The 18,208-nt window shown below is 46.3% G+C and overlaps 3 protein-coding genes across 6 annotated transcripts; all 3 read left to right on the plus strand.

Annotated features, from left to right (window-relative positions):
* Positions 1-4,520: 4,520 nt before the first annotated feature.
* Positions 4,521-6,839, plus strand: LOC136503296 (actin-7-like). Of its 2 annotated transcripts, none has more exons than XM_066498423.1 (5): positions 4,521-4,660; positions 5,043-5,115; positions 5,206-5,599; positions 5,696-6,309; positions 6,413-6,839. In XM_066498423.1, the coding sequence occupies exons 2-5, from the start codon at positions 5,056-5,058 to the stop codon at positions 6,476-6,478; spliced, it is 1,134 nt and encodes a 377-aa protein (XP_066354520.1). In that variant the 5' UTR covers positions 4,521-4,660; positions 5,043-5,055; the 3' UTR covers positions 6,479-6,839. The 2 variants fall into 2 exon arrangements, with proteins under 2 accessions (XP_066354520.1, XP_066354521.1); XM_066498424.1 differs by having other exon boundaries at positions 4,531-4,660; positions 5,056-5,115.
* A 1,608-nt stretch (positions 6,840-8,447) lies between these two features.
* On the plus strand, positions 8,448-10,530 carry LOC136503287 (pentatricopeptide repeat-containing protein At4g15720-like). Its single transcript, XM_066498415.1, has one exon. The coding sequence runs from the start codon at positions 8,618-8,620 to the stop codon at positions 10,439-10,441; it is 1,824 nt and encodes a 607-aa protein (XP_066354512.1). The 5' UTR covers positions 8,448-8,617; the 3' UTR covers positions 10,442-10,530.
* Positions 10,531-12,413: 1,883 nt separating this feature from the next.
* Positions 12,414-16,973, plus strand: LOC136503289 (trihelix transcription factor GT-3a-like). Of its 3 annotated transcripts, none has more exons than XM_066498416.1 (3): positions 12,414-12,713; positions 12,993-14,576; positions 16,554-16,973. In XM_066498416.1, exon 2 carries the CDS (start codon positions 13,201-13,203, stop codon positions 14,536-14,538), a length of 1,338 nt encoding a protein of 445 aa, XP_066354513.1. In that variant the 5' UTR covers positions 12,414-12,713; positions 12,993-13,200; the 3' UTR covers positions 14,539-14,576; positions 16,554-16,973. The 3 variants fall into 3 exon arrangements, with proteins under 3 accessions (XP_066354513.1, XP_066354515.1, XP_066354514.1); XM_066498418.1 differs by having other exon boundaries at positions 13,031-14,576; XM_066498417.1 differs by lacking the exon at positions 16,554-16,973 and adding an exon at positions 16,051-16,540.
* The last annotated feature ends 1,235 nt before the right edge of the window (positions 16,974-18,208 follow it).

An 18,208-nucleotide genomic window follows, 5' to 3' on the forward strand; every position in this document is an offset into this window, starting at 1 on the left:
TGGCACTTGGTATTCGTGTTGCGCTGCGGATTTCGCTTGTTTCTCTTGGTGGTTGCCACCACCTAGACGGTTGGAGCAGCGGTGAAGGATCGGCACGAGTTGGTGATTGTTCGTGGCCGCCTTCGGTGATTGTGAGGGGAGTTGTACCTTCCCGGCGGAGCGCCGAAAGGTAACTCTAGTAAATTGCTCGTGTCATTGAGTTATCTCACTTGTGGGTCGGTTCTTGCGGTGTCCAATCGTGTGGACGAGGTTTGTGAAACACCTCTTAGCCGCCGAGCCACCAAGTGTTGGTCGACACAACGGGGACGTAGCGTGTTGGCAAGCACGTGAACCTCGGGAGAAAATCGATTGTCTCTTGTCTTTGGCATTCTCCCGGTGATTGGCTATATATTCATCTTGTGATTGGTTCATCCCCTACACGTCGGTATAATCACTCTACTCACTTATTACATTCTTGCAAACTAGTTGACACAAGCTCTTTAGTATAATTAGAATTGAGAGCTTGCTTTATTATTTATATTCATCTAGTTGAGCTCTTTAGAGTAGCAAGGTTGAGAGCTCTTAGTGAGTAATTACAAAGCAAGTTTGTGTGCCTAAGTAATCATTGCAACTAGAATTGTTGGATAGGTGGCTTGCAACCCTTGTAGAGCTAGAGCAAGTTTGCATTACGCTATTTGTCATACTAATCAAATTGCTCTAGTTGATTTGTAGATTTTTTAAATAGGCTATTCACCCCCCCTCTAGCCATATTAGGACCTTTCAACGGGGGGGGATGATGGTGCGGGCGCACAGACCAGACGATGGAGCAGGTCATGGAGAGGAGATCGCACGGGGAAGGGAGATCACACGGGGAGGTGATCTTACGGCGATCGATGATGTAGCCACAGGTGCATCCATCGGTAGGCAAACGGTGGATGATCCATTGTTGTTGCTTCTCCACTACACGACGTGGAAGAAGTAGGGGCGGCTCGATCGTGCAGGGGCTTGAGGAATGGGGCGCGCGACGATTGTCTCCGTGCAACGACCAGTGACGCGCTTGAGTCCTACCAAGAAGACGCGTTCGATCGTGCAGCGACGAGCGACGATGGTCTTCCGTGTTGGTAGCGCATGCAAATCAGGGTCAAGAATTTCATATTTGTGGCACGAGGGTAGTATGATCGAGCGTGAGACGTGGGCGATCGCTTTCCTTGTTTGAGGCAATTAGGGTCAAGACTTTCCGTGTTTGTAGCGCATGCAAATCAGGGTCAAGACTTTCTGTATTTGTAGCGCATGCAAATTAGGGTCAAGATTTCCCGTGTTTGTCGCAAGAGGGCGGTGCAAAGGTAAGGCGAAACTTTTGTCGCACCAAACGATTGTCTTACTTTTAGTCTTTTTATTAGTTGTAGGAGATTGCAAACTATTTTCAGTTGGCACTGGCCAGGACGGTCTAGATGATTCTAGAGGTGTTGCATAAAGCAATCAAGTGTCTTCCACGTCTTTATGGAAAAAACTAAACTGCAATGGAAAATATAATACGAGTATGTTTCTCCTACTTAAAAATGGAACACGAGTGGTGATATTTATAGTATTTTTTTAACAAAGTGGTACCTTACTTACAAACTTTGCTAAAAATATAACGATGACTCTGTCGTTCAGAAATTGTACCACTACTTTTCATGGTCTTGAAATGATAGATTTCATTCAAAATGGTAAAAAGGTGAAATGATGGATGAAGTCAGTCTGAGTAACCCTAAAGGTCTGTTTGGTTACTTCGGAATGGACACATGAAACAATTTTTAGCTGGAACGATTGTCTAATTTGTATACCATTAATCCGCGGGAATAATTTCTACCCTCATTTCGCACTAACCGAACAGGCCTAAGTGTGGTTATTAGGCTACAAGTCTAGACGAAACAAAAATGAACTAGAAAACAACTAAGCAAGGTTAGGTCTAGTAAACGAAAGAACCGCAACATTCTTTTGCCAACAAAACAAAACAAAGAACACAACTAAATAAGGCAAGCATCTGCCACGTTGTTTTTGGCAGCAAAAGTGAACGTGAAAACAACTAAACATGATGGTGCCTAGCACACAAACACATCTACCACTCTTTTGATAGCAAAATGAATTAGACAACAATGAAACCAGATGTGGCAGCCAAATATACGATCACAAAGCAAAAAACGATCTAAGAGCAACTCCAAAAGAGTTGCTATTCCTAGTATGGAATCACATTTAGACATTTTGTGCTACAAAATAGACTCCAATAGATGTTGTATCTGGAGTTGTAAAATACCCAGCCGTCTATTCTGTGAATCTCGGTGGCCAAAGAAAGCTAGCGAGCACCGCTTGCTATCTCGCTTTCCCGTGTGGATTCGCACACATGCAGCCGGTTGCCGCGCTGTCCTGGCCGTTCCCCGTCGCGAGTCGTCGACTCGCCGGCTACCCTTTTCCGGCACTCCACACGCATGTTCCTCATCACGCTGCCCCGCCCCTTCGAGCTCCTCAAAAAATCACACCGTGGCACTACGCAAGCTTGTCGCATCCGCCATCTGCAGGAGCTCTGCCCTGCGTTGTACGTACTCGTTCCCCATCCTTCCTAGTCAGAACAGTGCCAATCCCTTTTCCAGGCTACATTCGATTTTGATTGGGCGACTCCCCCGAGTGCTAGCCAAGGCCGGATGCACGGGCGTCAAATACGTAGCATGGCCGCTGCTGTAGCTTGGGTGCAATTAGCCAACGAACCGAGCTACCACCGTGATGGTTGTGTCTAGGTGGCCGGTCACGGAGGAAGCAAAGGCCCGGTGACGTTCCGGTGGCGGACTACTGCACCATGGAGCCTCAAAAAAGATGATGTGGTGAGGTATTTAGAAAGGCTGTTGCAGTTCACTTGCTTTTAAGAAGTTTTCTATTTTACATAATGGCTAAATCAAAGAATTTGACACCTATTTTTAGCAGATCTCTTAGAGATGCTCTAAGGTGGCGAACGCAAACTTCAACATGGATAAATGGCTCTTAGACCGAAAACCATGCAAGCGTTTACGGTTTTTGTTTGGTTCACTGCACGAGAAACCATGCAATCGTTTACTGCCTAAATCGGACGCAATCGATTTATTGAAGCTCAGGATCAATTGCAGTGCTATCGGATCTCATCGTAGATGAAACAAACGAAAACTAACGCTATCAGCTTAGTGATCAAACCACTCCGAAAAATGCACCAACCGAACAACATCTAAGCAAGTACAGCGCGCTGAACATATGACACTATTCATCTGAAATCAAATCAACACAACTGAAAAAATAGCTACACGTGCACTTAAAAAAGTTTCTACCTCGAAGAGAGGTTAAAAAACGATACTGAATATGAAAACATCATCATGTTTGAAGATCCTCGCTGCCTATACGAGTGGGCGATTTCACAGATCGACAAGCGGTGACGTGCTTTTCCTTTGGGCGGGCACGGAGTCGGTGACGGGTCGGAAGTGCTAGATTGCTTGGACAAGAGTGTGCAGGCCGACCAGCTTTGGGTGGGCTAGGGGTTGTGGATCTCCGTTTCTTCGGGTTTGTCCTACGTCTACGATGCGAATGGCTCGCTCTCCACAAGCGCCTATGGACTGCCTCGAGGCGCAAGAGGCATGGTTTGCAAGATGACGACGATTGCGCACCAGAGACGGTGGGGCACCTCATCCTGGGTTGCGTCATTGCGAGGCAGCTATGGTTCTCGCTTTTATCGCCAATCGGCCCGGCGACGCTAGTGCCGGAGCAAGAGGACGACACTGGTGAATGGTGGCTGCGGCAGCGAAAGCGCCTGGACTCGGCTGCGCGTCCTATCTTTGACTCCGTGTTCTTGCTCGTCGCCTGGAATCTATGGAAGCAACGGAACGCTGTCATCTTCCAAAGGGTGCCAACATCTGATGTCACGGTACTACGGCAGGAAGTCGCGCAGGAGGGTGAGGGATGGGTCGAGGCAGACCGTCAGGACTGTGGTCGCCAAATTAAACGCCTGTTTGGAACACAGGAATTTTATAGGAATCGCACAGGAATTTCACAGAAATCAGTTTAATTTCACAGGAAAAACGCAGGAATAGGAAAAAAATCCCGCATTCCAAACAGGCCCTAAGGAGTTACTCCCTCAGTCATGTACTACAGTGCATTCTAGCATTTAAAATTTGTCTTCAAATATAATGCATTCTAGAGGATAAAAACCAATTTTATAATAAATACTTTTCATTTATCAATCAATCACCATTAATCATATCGATGATTTGTCCTAAAATTCCTATAATGCACTGTACAACGGGACAGAGGGAGTACGTAATAACGACGGGTGTATCCAGTAGTTAGGGTGGCTTCTCACCACAATCTAAACAGCTTTGTACAAGTTCACCATCGAGAAAAAAATATTTGAAACCGGTTTGGAGGGAGAAAAAAAAAACTAAAATGTACTCCTCGTGTTTGGAACCGTATATCCCCGTGGGGTCACGGTCTCACGGACCACGCATCCCTCCCTTCCCTTCCCCCGGCTCCCTCCTATAAAACTCCACCACCCCAGTCCTGGGCGGCGAGCACGCCGCCATCCACCTGGTCCAGCCGACCTGCCTCCCGCCGCCGCGACCCCACCCCGACGCCCTGTGCCGGCAGCCCCGTCCCGCGGATCGGTTGGCGCCTCCCCTTGCTGCTGGTAAGGAAGCCCTGTCTTCCTCTGCTTGTTTTTTTTTTTTCCTTTCGTGCTGTTCCGCGGTGGATCTCACCCTTCGCCGTGGGTGAGCGCTCGAACCCGACCAAATAAATCCTTGTTGCTGGTACGCGCGCCCCGACCCGTCTAGCTCGTCGCGGATTCATTCGCTGCGCGGGCGGAAGTAGTAGCTGGGAGCGGTTGATGTCCAGAACTTAATTTGTGTTAGGATTTGTAAAAAAAATGTTTATGGGGAAACGGAAAGGTTGTGCGACAGCAAACTGCAGCAGGATTAGGGAATTTCCTGCGGAATCGGCTGGACACACAGATTCTGTTTTAGTGATTATTAGTAGTAGGAGTAGCCTTCTTATGCTTGAATCCGTGACAGAATCACTGACCAGATGGCTGACGGCGAGGACATCCAGCCCCTTGTCTGCGACAATGGCACCGGCATGGTCAAGGTTGGCGCTGCTCCGTCTCACCGGTCCATACAAATTTGTTGCCGGGCATTCACGGTACTGACCCTGGAATGTTGCTTGTGTTCTGTGCAGGCTGGTTTCGCTGGTGATGACGCCCCGAGGGCCGTCTTCCCGAGTATCGTTGGGCGTCCGCGCCACACGGGGGTGATGGTGGGGATGGGGCAGAAGGACGCCTACGTCGGCGACGAGGCCCAGTCCAAGAGGGGTATCCTCACCCTCAAGTACCCGATCGAGCACGGCATCGTCAGCAACTGGGACGACATGGAGAAGATTTGGCACCACACCTTCTACAACGAGCTCCGTGTCGCCCCCGAGGAGCACCCCGTGCTGCTCACCGAGGCGCCGCTGAACCCCAAGGCGAACAGGGAGAAGATGACTCAGATCATGTTTGAGACCTTCAATGTGCCGGCCATGTATGTCGCCATCCAGGCCGTGCTTTCCCTCTATGCCAGTGGACGCACGACAGGTGATTAACTGAACTGAACTATCTGTTTTCATGAATGTACATTCTGCAATGTAAGGTTCTTCCATTCCAGCTGGACTGACCTTTTTGTTCCTGCAGGTATCGTGTTGGACTCTGGTGATGGTGTGAGCCATACCGTGCCAATTTACGAAGGGTACGCGCTTCCACATGCCATTCTCCGTCTTGACCTCGCTGGTCGCGATCTCACAGACAGCCTGATGAAGATTCTCACTGAGAGGGGTTACTCCTTCACCACGACTGCTGAACGGGAAATTGTAAGGGACATCAAGGAGAAGCTCGCCTATGTGGCACTTGACTATGAGCAGGAGCTGGAGACTGCCAATACCAGTTCCTCTGTGGAGAAGAGCTATGAGTTGCCTGATGGGCAGGTGATCACCATTGGGGCAGAGAGGTTCAGATGCCCTGAGGTCCTCTTCCAGCCTTCGTTCATTGGTATGGAGTCGCCTGGAATCCATGAGACCACCTACAACTCCATCATGAAGTGTGATGTGGATATTAGGAAGGACCTCTATGGTAACATTGTGCTCAGTGGTGGCTCAACCATGTTCCCTGGTATCGCTGACCGCATGAGCAAGGAGATCACTGCCCTTGCACCAAGCAGTATGAAGATCAAGGTTGTGGCACCGCCTGAGAGGAAATACAGTGTCTGGATTGGAGGGTCCATCCTTGCCTCCCTTAGCACCTTCCAACAGGTCAATAGTACACTTCTTGCTCAAATACCAAGTTTTCCTATGTTGCGCTAGGCCTTTTTTATGTCGGTATACTAACAGTATGATTCGATGTTTATATTGGCAGATGTGGATCTCAAAGGGTGAGTATGATGAGTCAGGCCCAGCAATTGTTCACCGGAAATGCTTCTAAGCCCTGGATTCATTGTCTGTCTACTTTATTGGGGCTGTTCTTTTGTCGAGGCCTAGCATTTGAGATTGCCGGGGTTCCATTGAGCGATATTGTTGGATTTATTGGTTGCGTCAAAACCATGTACTTTTAAGACTCTTAATATGTTAAGTGGCTGCTATTGTCGACCAGTTATTGATTCATACATTGTGTTTTGGAGTTCGGCTGTGATGGCAAGTTGGTGCCAGTGTTAAAGAGTATTGAACTATCTACTAGCATGTTCTGTAATATAGTTTTCAGGTGACCCGTTATCTTTTCTATTGTACATTCATTCTGGGATGTGATCTATTGACATTGTCCAGTTAATTCATGATTTCTTCCGTAAGCTTTATGTGAGTTTTGGAGTTGTAATCATAACAGCGCCCTTGTTGATCCTGTCACTCAAAGAATAGACCCATTAGTGGCGTCTTGTTACATCTGTTGAGCGTCTTGGACGGCTGGACGCATTGTAATGATTTCTATCATTGTCTGATCTGCCAGTTTGGCTATTTGCTGTCGTAACCAGTGTTGCCAGAAACAGCTAATGGTTTCTGATTCCACATTCTGCTGCTTTGGTTCTGGTACCCAGAAGGCCAGAACATGGCGTGTTGGCAGCACTGATTCCTGAATGCACATTCTGCTGGTTTGGTTCATCTGGTGGTACCGAAAACGTGTCATGTTGGCACCAGTGCTTTTTTCAATGCATCAAAGGCAGGAGCATGTTTCTGTACTTGCAGAACATGGGGTGTTGCTTTGTGAAGAGGAGGGGAGGAGGGGGTCATTGCTGGCTGTAACTTTTTCATGTGCAACCATTGATTGCTTCATGTGATGCCCTTTGGGTTTGTGACTTTGTTCAGATCTGTAGCAGTGTAGCCTTAGATCTTTGCTTATATATGTAGTTGTAGGAGTTGCCTCTCTTTTCTAGTTCATGTGAATTCTGAATTTGTGACGAGTCATTTTCAGCTCTTCTTTTCGTGTGTTCTTTTCCGACTGCTTTTTGTGGATGGTATATGTTCAAGTGGCAGTGTGGCACTGGTTGCTCTCGTGTTTGAGATTTGTGGTGCAGGTTTGCTCGAAGTTGCACACCACAAAGCGAGTGGGATGTGTGGATATGTGTGGAATGGTTCATGCTTGAACTTTATATAAATAGAGAGAGAATACGTAGCCAGCGAGTGGGATGTATGGATATCAGGATATGTCGTGCTTGAACTAAGAGAGAATACGTAGCCTGTCCTTGTTCATGTGATGCCTGTGTCTGTGGCTTGGCTCGCTATCTTTTGTCCAATCGGCGTTGTGTGGCTGATAAAGCGAGCCGTATTTGCTTTCTCCTCCAAATGGGAGACGTGAGGTCAGTCTGGATCAGAGGTAGGGATGTCAATGAGGAATTTCTCTTTGGGGGTAGCTCTTGTCCCCGTTCCTGTTGCTATTTATACAAGGTTATGTGTTGAGTATTTTGGTAGAATTTTAGTAGGTCAAGAGCCTAGTTTAGAGTAAGAGCGAGTTCGGTACATGGGGTAGGCCCCATCCCCCATTTCCGCGAACCCGATGGGACCTAACTTTTTCTTGTTTCAATCCCCGTGAAGATTAAGTTGAACGCATCCCCCTATTGCCATCTCTAATTGTAGGCAAACTCAAGGTTAAGTTAAGCTGAGGTGGCAGATCCAGCTGAAATACATAAACAATAACAAAAATAAAATCACAATATGTTTTTACCCTAATAAAAGTCCAATATACATTATCATATCAAATCAAAAGAAAAAGAAAAACCAACCTGCCGAAAGAAAAACAATGAGAAACAAAAGAAAGTTGGCGTCGGGCATGGCAGGGCCATCCAGAATTCCAGATCCAGAGCCACTGCGCCAGAGTACCAAACAGGCCAGGCCCAGTTGTTCTGGGCCAGCAGTTTTACTCGGCCCAATGACTAAAACAGGTGACGACGACGGCATCGCGCGCGCGCCCGGTGATCTCCGCTTGGGCGCGGCGCCGGCACGTCCGCGTCGGCACCTGAACCCGAGGGCCGAGGGCCGGGCCGCCGGGGGCTAGGGGGGTCTAGCGCCGCGGGTTACCTGGCGCGGCCACCCCACCCAGCTCTAGTGGTGTGGTGGTGGGTCGGCCCCTGCGGCCATGACAACGCGTCCCCAGCTCCCCATGGCACCGCCCTCGTCCCCAGCAGCCACACTCAAGCCGGTGCTGATCCACCTCCTGCGCGGCGCCTCCGACCTCGCCTCCGTCTCCGCCACGCACGCCAAGCTCGTCAAGACCGGCATCGCGTCCCCCCTCGCCTCCTGCAACCATCTCCTCGCTGCCTACTGCCGCTGCGGCGCGATGGGCCGCGCCCGCGACATGTTCGACGGAATGCGGGACCGGAACGTCGTTTCCTGGACGACGCTCATGTCCGGGTACGCCGCCGCCGCCCGGCCCCGTGACGCCATGTCCCTCCTCCGCGCCATGGGGTCCAGCGGCGTGCGGCCTAACGCGGTCACCTTCTCGACGGCCGCCTGCGCGTGCGCGCGCCTCGCGGACGCGGGGCTCGGCAGGCAGGTGCACGCCCAGGCGGAGGTCGCCGGGTGCGCGCGCGACGCCGTCGTCGCCACCGCGCTCCTCGACATGTACGGCAAGGCCGGCGGCGTCGAGGACGCGCGCGCGGTGTTTGACGCCATGGCCGCGCCAGCGAGGAACGCCGTGTCGTGGGGCGCCATGCTCGCCGTGTACGCGCAGAACGCGCTCGGGAACGAGGCGATCCGGCTCTTCGCCGAGCTCAGGACGCGTGGCAGCGGTGGGGTGGCGCCCAACCACTTCATTCTGGCGACCGTCGTGAGCTCGTGTGCAGGCATGGCGCGTCTGGGCATCGGCAGGTGCGTCCATGGCGCTGTCCTTCGGCTTGGGTACGGAAACAATGATGTGATTTCAGTGGCTCTGGTTGACATGTACTCCAAGTGCGGGTGTTACGAGTATTCAAGAAAGGTGTTTGACAGGATTGAACAGCCATCCGTCGTCACTTACACCTCCATCATTGTCGCCGCAGCAAAGTATGGCCGCTGGAGATGCGCGCTTACTTTGTTCGACGAGATGGTAGATCAAGGTGTGCAGCCAAATGATGTCACTCTGCTTGGTGTCATGCATGCTTGCAGCCATTCTGGTCTTGTTGACACCGGCCTTCAGCTCCTCCGCTCTATGCAGAGCAAATACCGCGTTGCTCCATGCCCCAGCCACTACACATCTGCGGTTGACATGCTCGGCCGGGCAGGGCGGCTCGAGGCGGCATTTGAGCTGGCCAAGGAGGCACAGCTTGAAGGCTACGATGCCCTCTTGCTGTGGAATTCGTTGCTGTCAGCTTGCCGGACACATAAGAGCCTAGACCTAGCAACCATGGCTGGCCAGAGGGTGTCTGAGTTCAATAACCAGCAGGATGTAGCAGGTGGGCTGGTAGTGATGTCAAATGCATATGTTTCAGCCGGTCAGATCGATAACGCTGCTGCCGTGCGATCAAGCATGAGGCTGCGCGGCATACGGAAGGATCCCGGGTGCAGCTGGATTGAAGTAAAGGATACCCCCTATGTGTTCTACGCTGGCGCGATATCATGCGCTGGCGCGTGGGCAGGTGAAGTTCTGATGTTGCTAGATGAATTGGAGAGTAAGATGAGGGGGAGAGGTTACAGAGGGAGATTAGGGAGTGCTAGAGTATCTGATGCACATGAAGATGATGAGGAGGAAGGGAAAGGTGTGATGGTTGGAGTGCATAGTGAGATTCTGGCTCTAGCGTTCGGTTTGCTAGTTGTCCCAAAGGGGATGACAATCAGGGTGATGAAGAACCTGAGGATGTGCAGTGATTGCCATGAGGTGTTCAAGCTCATCAGCGGCATTGTTGAGAGGGAGTTCGTGGTCAGGGATCTGAATAGGTTCCACCATTTCAAGACGGGGTCATGTTCTTGCAATGACTACTGGTGATCCGAAATTGTAATCTTAGCGGTCCTGCTGTTCATGGTAGAAAGAACAATGTTAACAGATTATCAGTTATAAAAAAAAAGTTAACAGATTATCTTGCTGCAGATGTTCAGCTGACTTATTTTTGGGTACCACTACCAGAGCATTGGTGAGTGGTTGTAGCATAATCCAACTTTGCCCTGTGTAGTTAACCATGCAAAGGATGGCCAGACTGCACTGTTGGGTCTTGAGAGGGAATCGGTGATCAGAGGAGAGCAAAAGACATAATTAATTTGAGATGATGATATAGCCTCGAGTTTTTTTTTTCTGGTATTCTGATGTATATATATAGACACAAGTCTATGCTCTTTATAGGACTGGCTTGAGTGCTTCACTTGAAAATGCAAACTTTATTTATTACTAATAAGAATAAAGAAAAGGATTACCGTAACATAGTCGACTCTAAGAGTTTTATATCTATCTTATAATTTATAAAAATAGATATTTTGATGAAAAATATTTTCCAATAACTTTTCTAATTGGATCTCCAAATATAAATATTCTCTCTTCCCGGTTTCTCGATAGCTAAAGATAAAGAGCGATGATGATTCTATAGAATAAGCACAAAGATATAGAAAAGCTGCTAGAGGTTACAAAAACATAAAAAGTGATTTTTACTCAAATGACATTTCAAATAATAATTTAGAGATTAATAAATTTTAGAAAAACTCTTAGAGATGCTCTTACGCTGCCAAGGCATTTGCCAATTCCATTCGAACTTTCAAGCGCTGGGGATGTTTGACAGTTCGTATGGTGAAGATATTCAATAGTAGATGAAAGGCTGAAATCAAAACAACGATCTGGCAAACGTACCTTAATTCAGTGTTAGGTTAGTTCATGTGGCGACACTTCAGTTGCCATTGCCTTTGAAAATTTCATTTATGTATCATCCTATCTGTTGTTGCGGCAAACGGGTTATGTGATTCACATTACCCCTCGTCTCTAAATTTGTGTACAAGCTTCTCGCGGTATTTTTTTTTATAGAAATAAAGATTTTTTTGAGAGGGATTTAAAGCTTGTAGAGTTTTGTTGGTGACTAAAACCTGCCACGCCAAAGGTTCGTCGTGCCACAGTTGCTTCAGCAGCTGTTTGGTTCACCGCCACACTTATGGCACGCCACACTTTCTTAGCACTTTGCCTCACATGTTATAGATTCATTTTTGTACCAAACCTTGCCACAAGTGTGGCTTTGATTTTAGTCGCCACACTTTCTTTGACAGCCACTGTCCGACAAGTTTTGGTCACCAACCAACCAGGCCCGCAGTGTTAAGAGTTGAGCCAATTACCATCCGAACCAAAAACAAGTGGTGGTATATGTAGCTCACCTGAAACAAGTGGTGTACTCTCTCCGTCCTGTAGTACAGTACATTCTAGCATTCAAAATTTGTCTTCAAATATAATGCATTCTAGAGGATAAAAACTAATTTTGCAATAAATACTTTCTATTTATCAACCAATCACCATCAATTATGTCGATGATAATGTTTGATTAGAAAATAAAATAAAGATACATGTGTCTTTTATGTTCTCTCTTAATTCATCTTAAAATTCCTGGAATGCACTGCTATACTGTAGTACAGAGGGAGCATGTGTAGACAAAACTCGCCTGAAGATCCAATACAAACCAGGGCCTTGTTTAGATCACTCCAAAATTCCAAGTTTTTTCACTCTCTCTCCGTCACATCAATTTTTGGACGCATGCATGGAGCATTAAATGTAGGTAAAAAAAATAACTAATTGCACAGTTTAGTTGGAAATCACGAGATGAATCTTTTGAGCTTAGTTGGTCCACGATTGGACAATATTTACCAAATAAGACGAAAGTGCTACTATTCATCGGGTTGAAAAAATCTTCGATCTAAACAAGGCCCAGCTAGTTTTATTTATGAAAAGCTTCTAAGTACAAACCAGCTAGCGATTAAAAAATAAGATTACCCATTCCCCGCGAGTCCGTGACCTGGAGCTGGTGGCACGGTTGTTGGAATTGGGATACTGGGGTGGGGTGCGGACGAAGCGCGGCTGCGATTGGCCGGCCGGCCGCACACTCCCGTACGAGCACGCAACTACGGAAGCCCACCGCCGACCCAAAGCCGCCGGATCCTCCGCTCTTTCGCCCACAGCCGCCGCCGTCGCCGCCGCCGCCGTTCCTCCCTAGTTGTTGTACTGGAGTGGAGGTCCGGTCCGACGTTCGGGCGTGGACTCGAGCGGCGCCAAACCGAGCACCCCAAACCCTAATGTAAGCTATCTGCATTCGGATCTGATCTAATTACAAGTCGCCGCCGGTAGTATTTGACTGATTAGGAGTGAGCCCACGGTGTGTATAGATTGACGTACTAGAGACGGGGTTGTGCTGCGAGTGCATTGCTTTTGCCTCTGATAGGGTACTAATTTAACGGCGATTCATTAGAGTCTCGAAGCATAATTGAATGATTTTGATCAGAATGATTCTCTGGATTCATGAGAGTAATTTGTGATCTTGTTGGAGTGCTCACTTAGTCATATCTCATATGTGCAGTCTGCTCAACACTGTCTAGTCTCGACGATTTTCTTCAGGTGGGGCTGGAAAACAAATAAGGAGTGCTCGCACCAATCTCTGTTTGCTTGTACTACATGGTCGTATTAAAAGGGAGTATTAATGGCTGCATGACCCTTTTGAGGGAGTATTAATGACCGCATGATCTTTTCGAGGGAGTATTCATGACTGTGTTATCCTTTTTGGCACAATGGAAGGAAATAACACACCGTCTGGAAGCTTGATGCAAGGAACACCTTACGGTAATTTGGACTTGCATCATCACAGCCATATGCAAATGCCTGCGCCAAGCTCTGGAAACCAGGCTTTCAACCACTCTCAGATGCCCAGCAATTTCCCCATTTGTCTGAACCAGGTTACAGATTCGGATCAGCTGCCTGAGTTCCAATTTGGAGAGCACGGCAAGGTCAGTCACCACCATCACCATCACCAACAGCACGCGAAGAATAACTTGAGTGATGATGAGGAGCATGGTGTGCATGAGGATGCCACTGATAGCCAGACGGGCAAGGGAAAGAAGGGTTCTGCATGGCATCGGATGAAGTGGACTGATTCGATGATTAGGCTTTTAATTACTGCAGCATCCTATACCGGGGAGGATCCAGGAGCTGATTCAGGAGGTGGTAGGAGAAGCTGTGCGATGATGCAGAAGAAAGGGAAGTGGAAGGCCATATCGAAAGTCATGGGCGAGCGAGGCTGCCTCGTGTCGCCGCAGCAGTGTGAGGATAAGTTCAATGACCTCAATAAGAGGTATAAAAGGCTTACAGATATCCTTGGTCGGGGTACTACTTGCAGAGTTGTGGCGAATCCAGAACTTCTGGATGGCATGACTAATCTCTCAGATAAGATGAAAGATGATGCGAGGAAGATATTGAGCTCTAAGCACTTGTTCTATGAAGAGATGTGCTCCTATCACAACAATAATCGGATCAGTTTACCTGAAGATCCTGCACTTCAGCGTTCATTGCAGCTTGCTCTTAAGTGTAAAGATGAGCATGATGCAAGGAAGAGAGCAAGTGGCGATGCTGATGAAGATGATCAAAGTGCAGATACTGATTATGAGGAAGAGAATGATGATGAGCATCCCATGGTGCATGTCAATAAGGGGACCCTACCCATGCATAAAAGAATGCGGTACATGGCTGCGGATATGGAGGATGCAGGTTTCGGCAACTCTTCCAGCTCACATGACTGTAGCAGGAGATCTGACCCCCATAGCATTACAGTGGACATCAACAAAGCTTTTCCAGATGGAACTAACTTGGCTTTGGTGCACAAAGACTTGGCTACACAGTCTGCGGAGATTGAGAAACAGCGCATGGAAATTGAAGTTGAGGCATTGGAGCTTGCAAAGCAACGTCTCAAGTGGGAGATATTTAGTAAGAAGAAGGACAGAGAGCTAGAGAAGATGAGGTTGGAAAATGAACAAATGAAGATCGAGAATAGACGTTTGGAGCTAGAGGTAAGAGACAAGGAGTTGGAGCTTGAACGCAAGCTACAAGGCCATGGCAGTCATGCAATGACATGATAACATCTTTGAAATTGTGAAGACTGAAATGCAGGATGGTAAGCTTAGTCTCCAGTTATCACTACCCATAGAAATATATTTGAGTAACTCATTTCTAATTCCATCACAAAATCCTTGGTATTGATGTGCTGCTAGAGTGCTAGGTGCTATTTGGCATCAAACACTTCACTCATGTAGATGTTTCAGAGAAACGAGAACTTGAAATATTTTGACTGATTTGCACTAAGAGTTCTACTAAACTTAGTGATCGATCTTTGTTAGACTTCTCAATAACAATGCAATCCTCTGTATACTCACATTTTCCATAGACCGGCTATGGATATTTTACATCCTCAAAATGGCAGAAAAGCACAGTAGAGTCTCATCGCGTGTCATGGGCAGTCGACTAACCCTAATGGGCCTCTCATACTACCGACCCGTCCCATGGGCAGCCAGATGACAAGGGCAGGGGCAGGGATAGAAGGGCACTGCCCCTAATAGATTGATATTATTCTTGCTTGCCTTGATTGATACATCCCCTCTCCTTATATAGGGAGGCTTACTTGACTCCTAAGCAAGATGGCTAATCTTATCTCCAACCCTAACCCTGATAGGCCTCTCATACTACCGACCCGGGCCGTAAGGCCTAGCCTACTGTGCATGACATCATGCATTACAAGTACACTTTGGTGATCAATTATAGATGTTTGCTACCAAATTGGTTGGCTAAGGATTGTCAAAAGAACTTCACAATGCTTCTCTGCCTGCCTTGAAGAACTGTAGAGTCCTTCCATGGGGCAATATTATTTTTTTAAACAAAAGTTAGCGTAATTTAATATGCATTTTTTTTTCTTGTTTCAACAATCAACATCCTATAGCTTGACGAACTAACAGTAGTCTGAATTGCTGGAATGTTTGATGGAGTATATAGCACTAAACAGTCATATCATATGTACATTGCCTAATATCCAGTGCTGTGTACATTGCAGACTTTCTACATAACGTAATTCCACAACCAATCGATCAGGAGTTAGGGATTCTGAACTATTCTTGCCAACCATTTGTCAATCTATGTGCTGCCTATAATTTGCATGAAGATAAAAGAAAAGTTTACTCAAGTAACTAAGAATGAAGTCTTAGTACTGCCTATAATTTGCATGAAGATAAAAGAAGAGCTTACTCAAGTAACTAAGAATAAAGTCTTAGTACCCAACTGACAATGATATACATACTACATAAGGAGATTATATTGGCAACCTGAAAAATGACCTATATTCTTTTGTTGTTGTATTTGAAACCTATACTGAAGCACCGTGGTGTATAATGTGAATATGCAGAGTGTGTCCATGGCATATGTCGATATACTGTAGTCGACCACTTCACCTATTAGCTATGTTCTTTTGCTTAGTATAATTTGCGTGGTGGGGAACAAAATTGCCGGCTGAATTTAGCACAGGAACTTCCTCATTATAGTAATACTGCTGTCCATGGCATATGTCTCATGAGTAATCATCCTTACTTTTTTGGTGGCAGGTGTAGACATTTTTTTTAGTACATATAGGAGTTGTTGCAGAAGTAACACCAGGAGTCAGAAACATTTCACATGTAGTTTGCTATCTTTGCTCCATTTCCTTGAGGCAGCCAGGTTGCTCCATGTGCTGATACTTGATAGTGGTGTTACTAAATACCTTGCTTCCACATTTTGGATTACTGAAACGAAGTCTGAAGACCTCAAAGAATATGCTATGGTGCATGCAGACCTTACCTGTCAATTGTCTTGAACCTACACTGTTGTCTGATACCATATGATTTGTGAAAAATGCCAGCATCGCATCATTTTTGCCCCATATTTGGCTTGTTCGTCTTCTTTTTTCAGCCGGAACAATGTTTTTCTCTCACAACAATTCAGTCAGAACAGTGTTTTTCAGCCAGTTTCAGCCAAAATTCTGCCAGCCGAACGGGGCCTTTGTTTTTTTCCCAGCTATTGTACAGTGTCAAGTTTTCCCCAGATTTTCTTACCCTTTTGGTCCTTTCAGGTTGCTGTTGGCATTGATGTTAATTGTCAGAGCAGAGCACTGCAATAAGATTGACTCGCACAACGTCAACCATGCATCTCTTCATGGATTGCAGCCGAGAAGAAATGGTTTTATGATGTCAAGGATGATGATTCTCTTCATGGATTGCGATATTCTTTGTATACTGGAGGGGCAGGATTTTACTGCAACTCCGAAGTCTAAATGGGCGCTAGGCTCTGACCAGTAACCACAAATTATCCAAGTCAATTAACAACAACATGCCACGTACTGTTATTTTTGTTGTAAATTTTCGCGTACAGCTGTAATAAGGCCAGATTGTTCATCCAGAATTTCAGATGCAATTGAGTCTTAGCTTTGTTTCCTTGTATCATTGTGCCATTTTTTGAAAGAAAGCAAACAAGCACAGGTACAGTGCATTTAATTCCATCATATTCCATACCTGTACAAATGGGTCTATCAAGGGCAAACCAGCTGATTAATAAATAAACAAAGAGCATCTGAAGTTCAGATTAGACTAGCTGGTGCCAAGCAAGGAGGCTCACCCAAGATTCCAAGAACTTGTGCTGCTGCTGCGCTACTGCCTCTGCCTCCCAAGTAGTAAGGGGGTGTTTGGTTTCTATAGGAAAATTTTAGTCCATGTTCTATCGGATGTTTGGACACATGTATGAAGTATTAAATATAGACGAAAAAAATAATTAATTGCACAGATTGTGGCTAATTTGCGAGACAAATTTTTTAAGCCTAATTAGTCCATGATTTGACAATGTTGTGCTATAGTAAATATGTGCTAATGGTGGATTAATTAGGCTTAATAAATTCGTCTCGTAAATTAGTCTAATTAGTTTTATAATTAACTCATATTTAGTTCTTCTAAATAGCATCCGAATGTCCGATGTGACATGAACTAAAATTTAGTCCATGAAACCAAACACCCTCTGATACGTAGTCAATGTAGGGAACAACTCGAGAGCAGTAAGATGACAAACAACTGCACCAAATAATCCCGATTTCATCAGGAAAACAAAAACCGAGGTCTTCTGAATAACAACAAATCGACCCCAAAAAACCATTCCTAGCACGGGGGAAAAGAAGAAAACGACTCCAATTCCATGAATGATGGGAAAAGATGCCCACCACCGCCCCTTTCTTACGGTAGTCCGTAAAATGTCGACAGATTCGAGCGAAAAACACCCGCAAACTCGTTTTTGTTCTCCCCACTGTCGCTAAGGGCGTGTTTGGTTTCTACAGATCCTCCTAAAATCTCTATCATATTGAATGATTACACACATGCATAGAGTATTAAATATAGACTAATTACCAAACTAATTACTTAACTTGCGACTAATTTTTGAGACAAATCTTTTAAGTCTAATTAGTCTATGATTTGACAACGTGGTGCTACAGTAACATATGCTAATGACAAATTAATTAAGTTTAAAAAATCGTCTCACAAATTAGCCTCTGTCTATTAGCCTCTGTCTATGTAATTAATTTTATAATTAATCTATATTTAATACTCTTTATTAATATCTAAATATTTAATATAACATAAATTTTAGAAACGGCTAACTAACCAAACACCACCTACAAATTTCGTTTTCACCGGACGGAGCTTCGCGGAAAATTCCCGTCACCTCACATGCGGGGCCCGGGGG

The sequence above is a fragment of the Miscanthus floridulus genome, chromosome 14, assembly GCF_019320115.1.
Source record: "Miscanthus floridulus cultivar M001 chromosome 14, ASM1932011v1, whole genome shotgun sequence".
NCBI classification, from domain to species: Eukaryota; Viridiplantae; Streptophyta; class Magnoliopsida; order Poales; family Poaceae; genus Miscanthus; species Miscanthus floridulus.

Excerpts from the sequence above, each read along its gene's own strand:
- LOC136503296 (XM_066498423.1), top strand. The coding sequence starts at position 5,056 with ATGGCTGACGGCGAGGACATCCAGCCCCTTGTCTGCGACAATGGCACC. Across the intron at positions 5,116-5,205 it reads ATGGCACCGGCATGGTCAAG|GCTGGTTTCGCTGGTGATGA; the intron begins GTTGGCGCTGCT and ends TGTTCTGTGCAG. Across the intron at positions 5,600-5,695 it reads TGCCAGTGGACGCACGACAG|GTATCGTGTTGGACTCTGGT; the intron begins GTGATTAACTGA and ends TTGTTCCTGCAG.
- LOC136503287 (XM_066498415.1), top strand. The coding sequence starts at position 8,618 with ATGACAACGCGTCCCCAGCTCCCCATGGCACCGCCCTCGTCCCCAGCA.
- LOC136503289 (XM_066498416.1), top strand. The coding sequence starts at position 13,201 with ATGGAAGGAAATAACACACCGTCTGGAAGCTTGATGCAAGGAACACCT.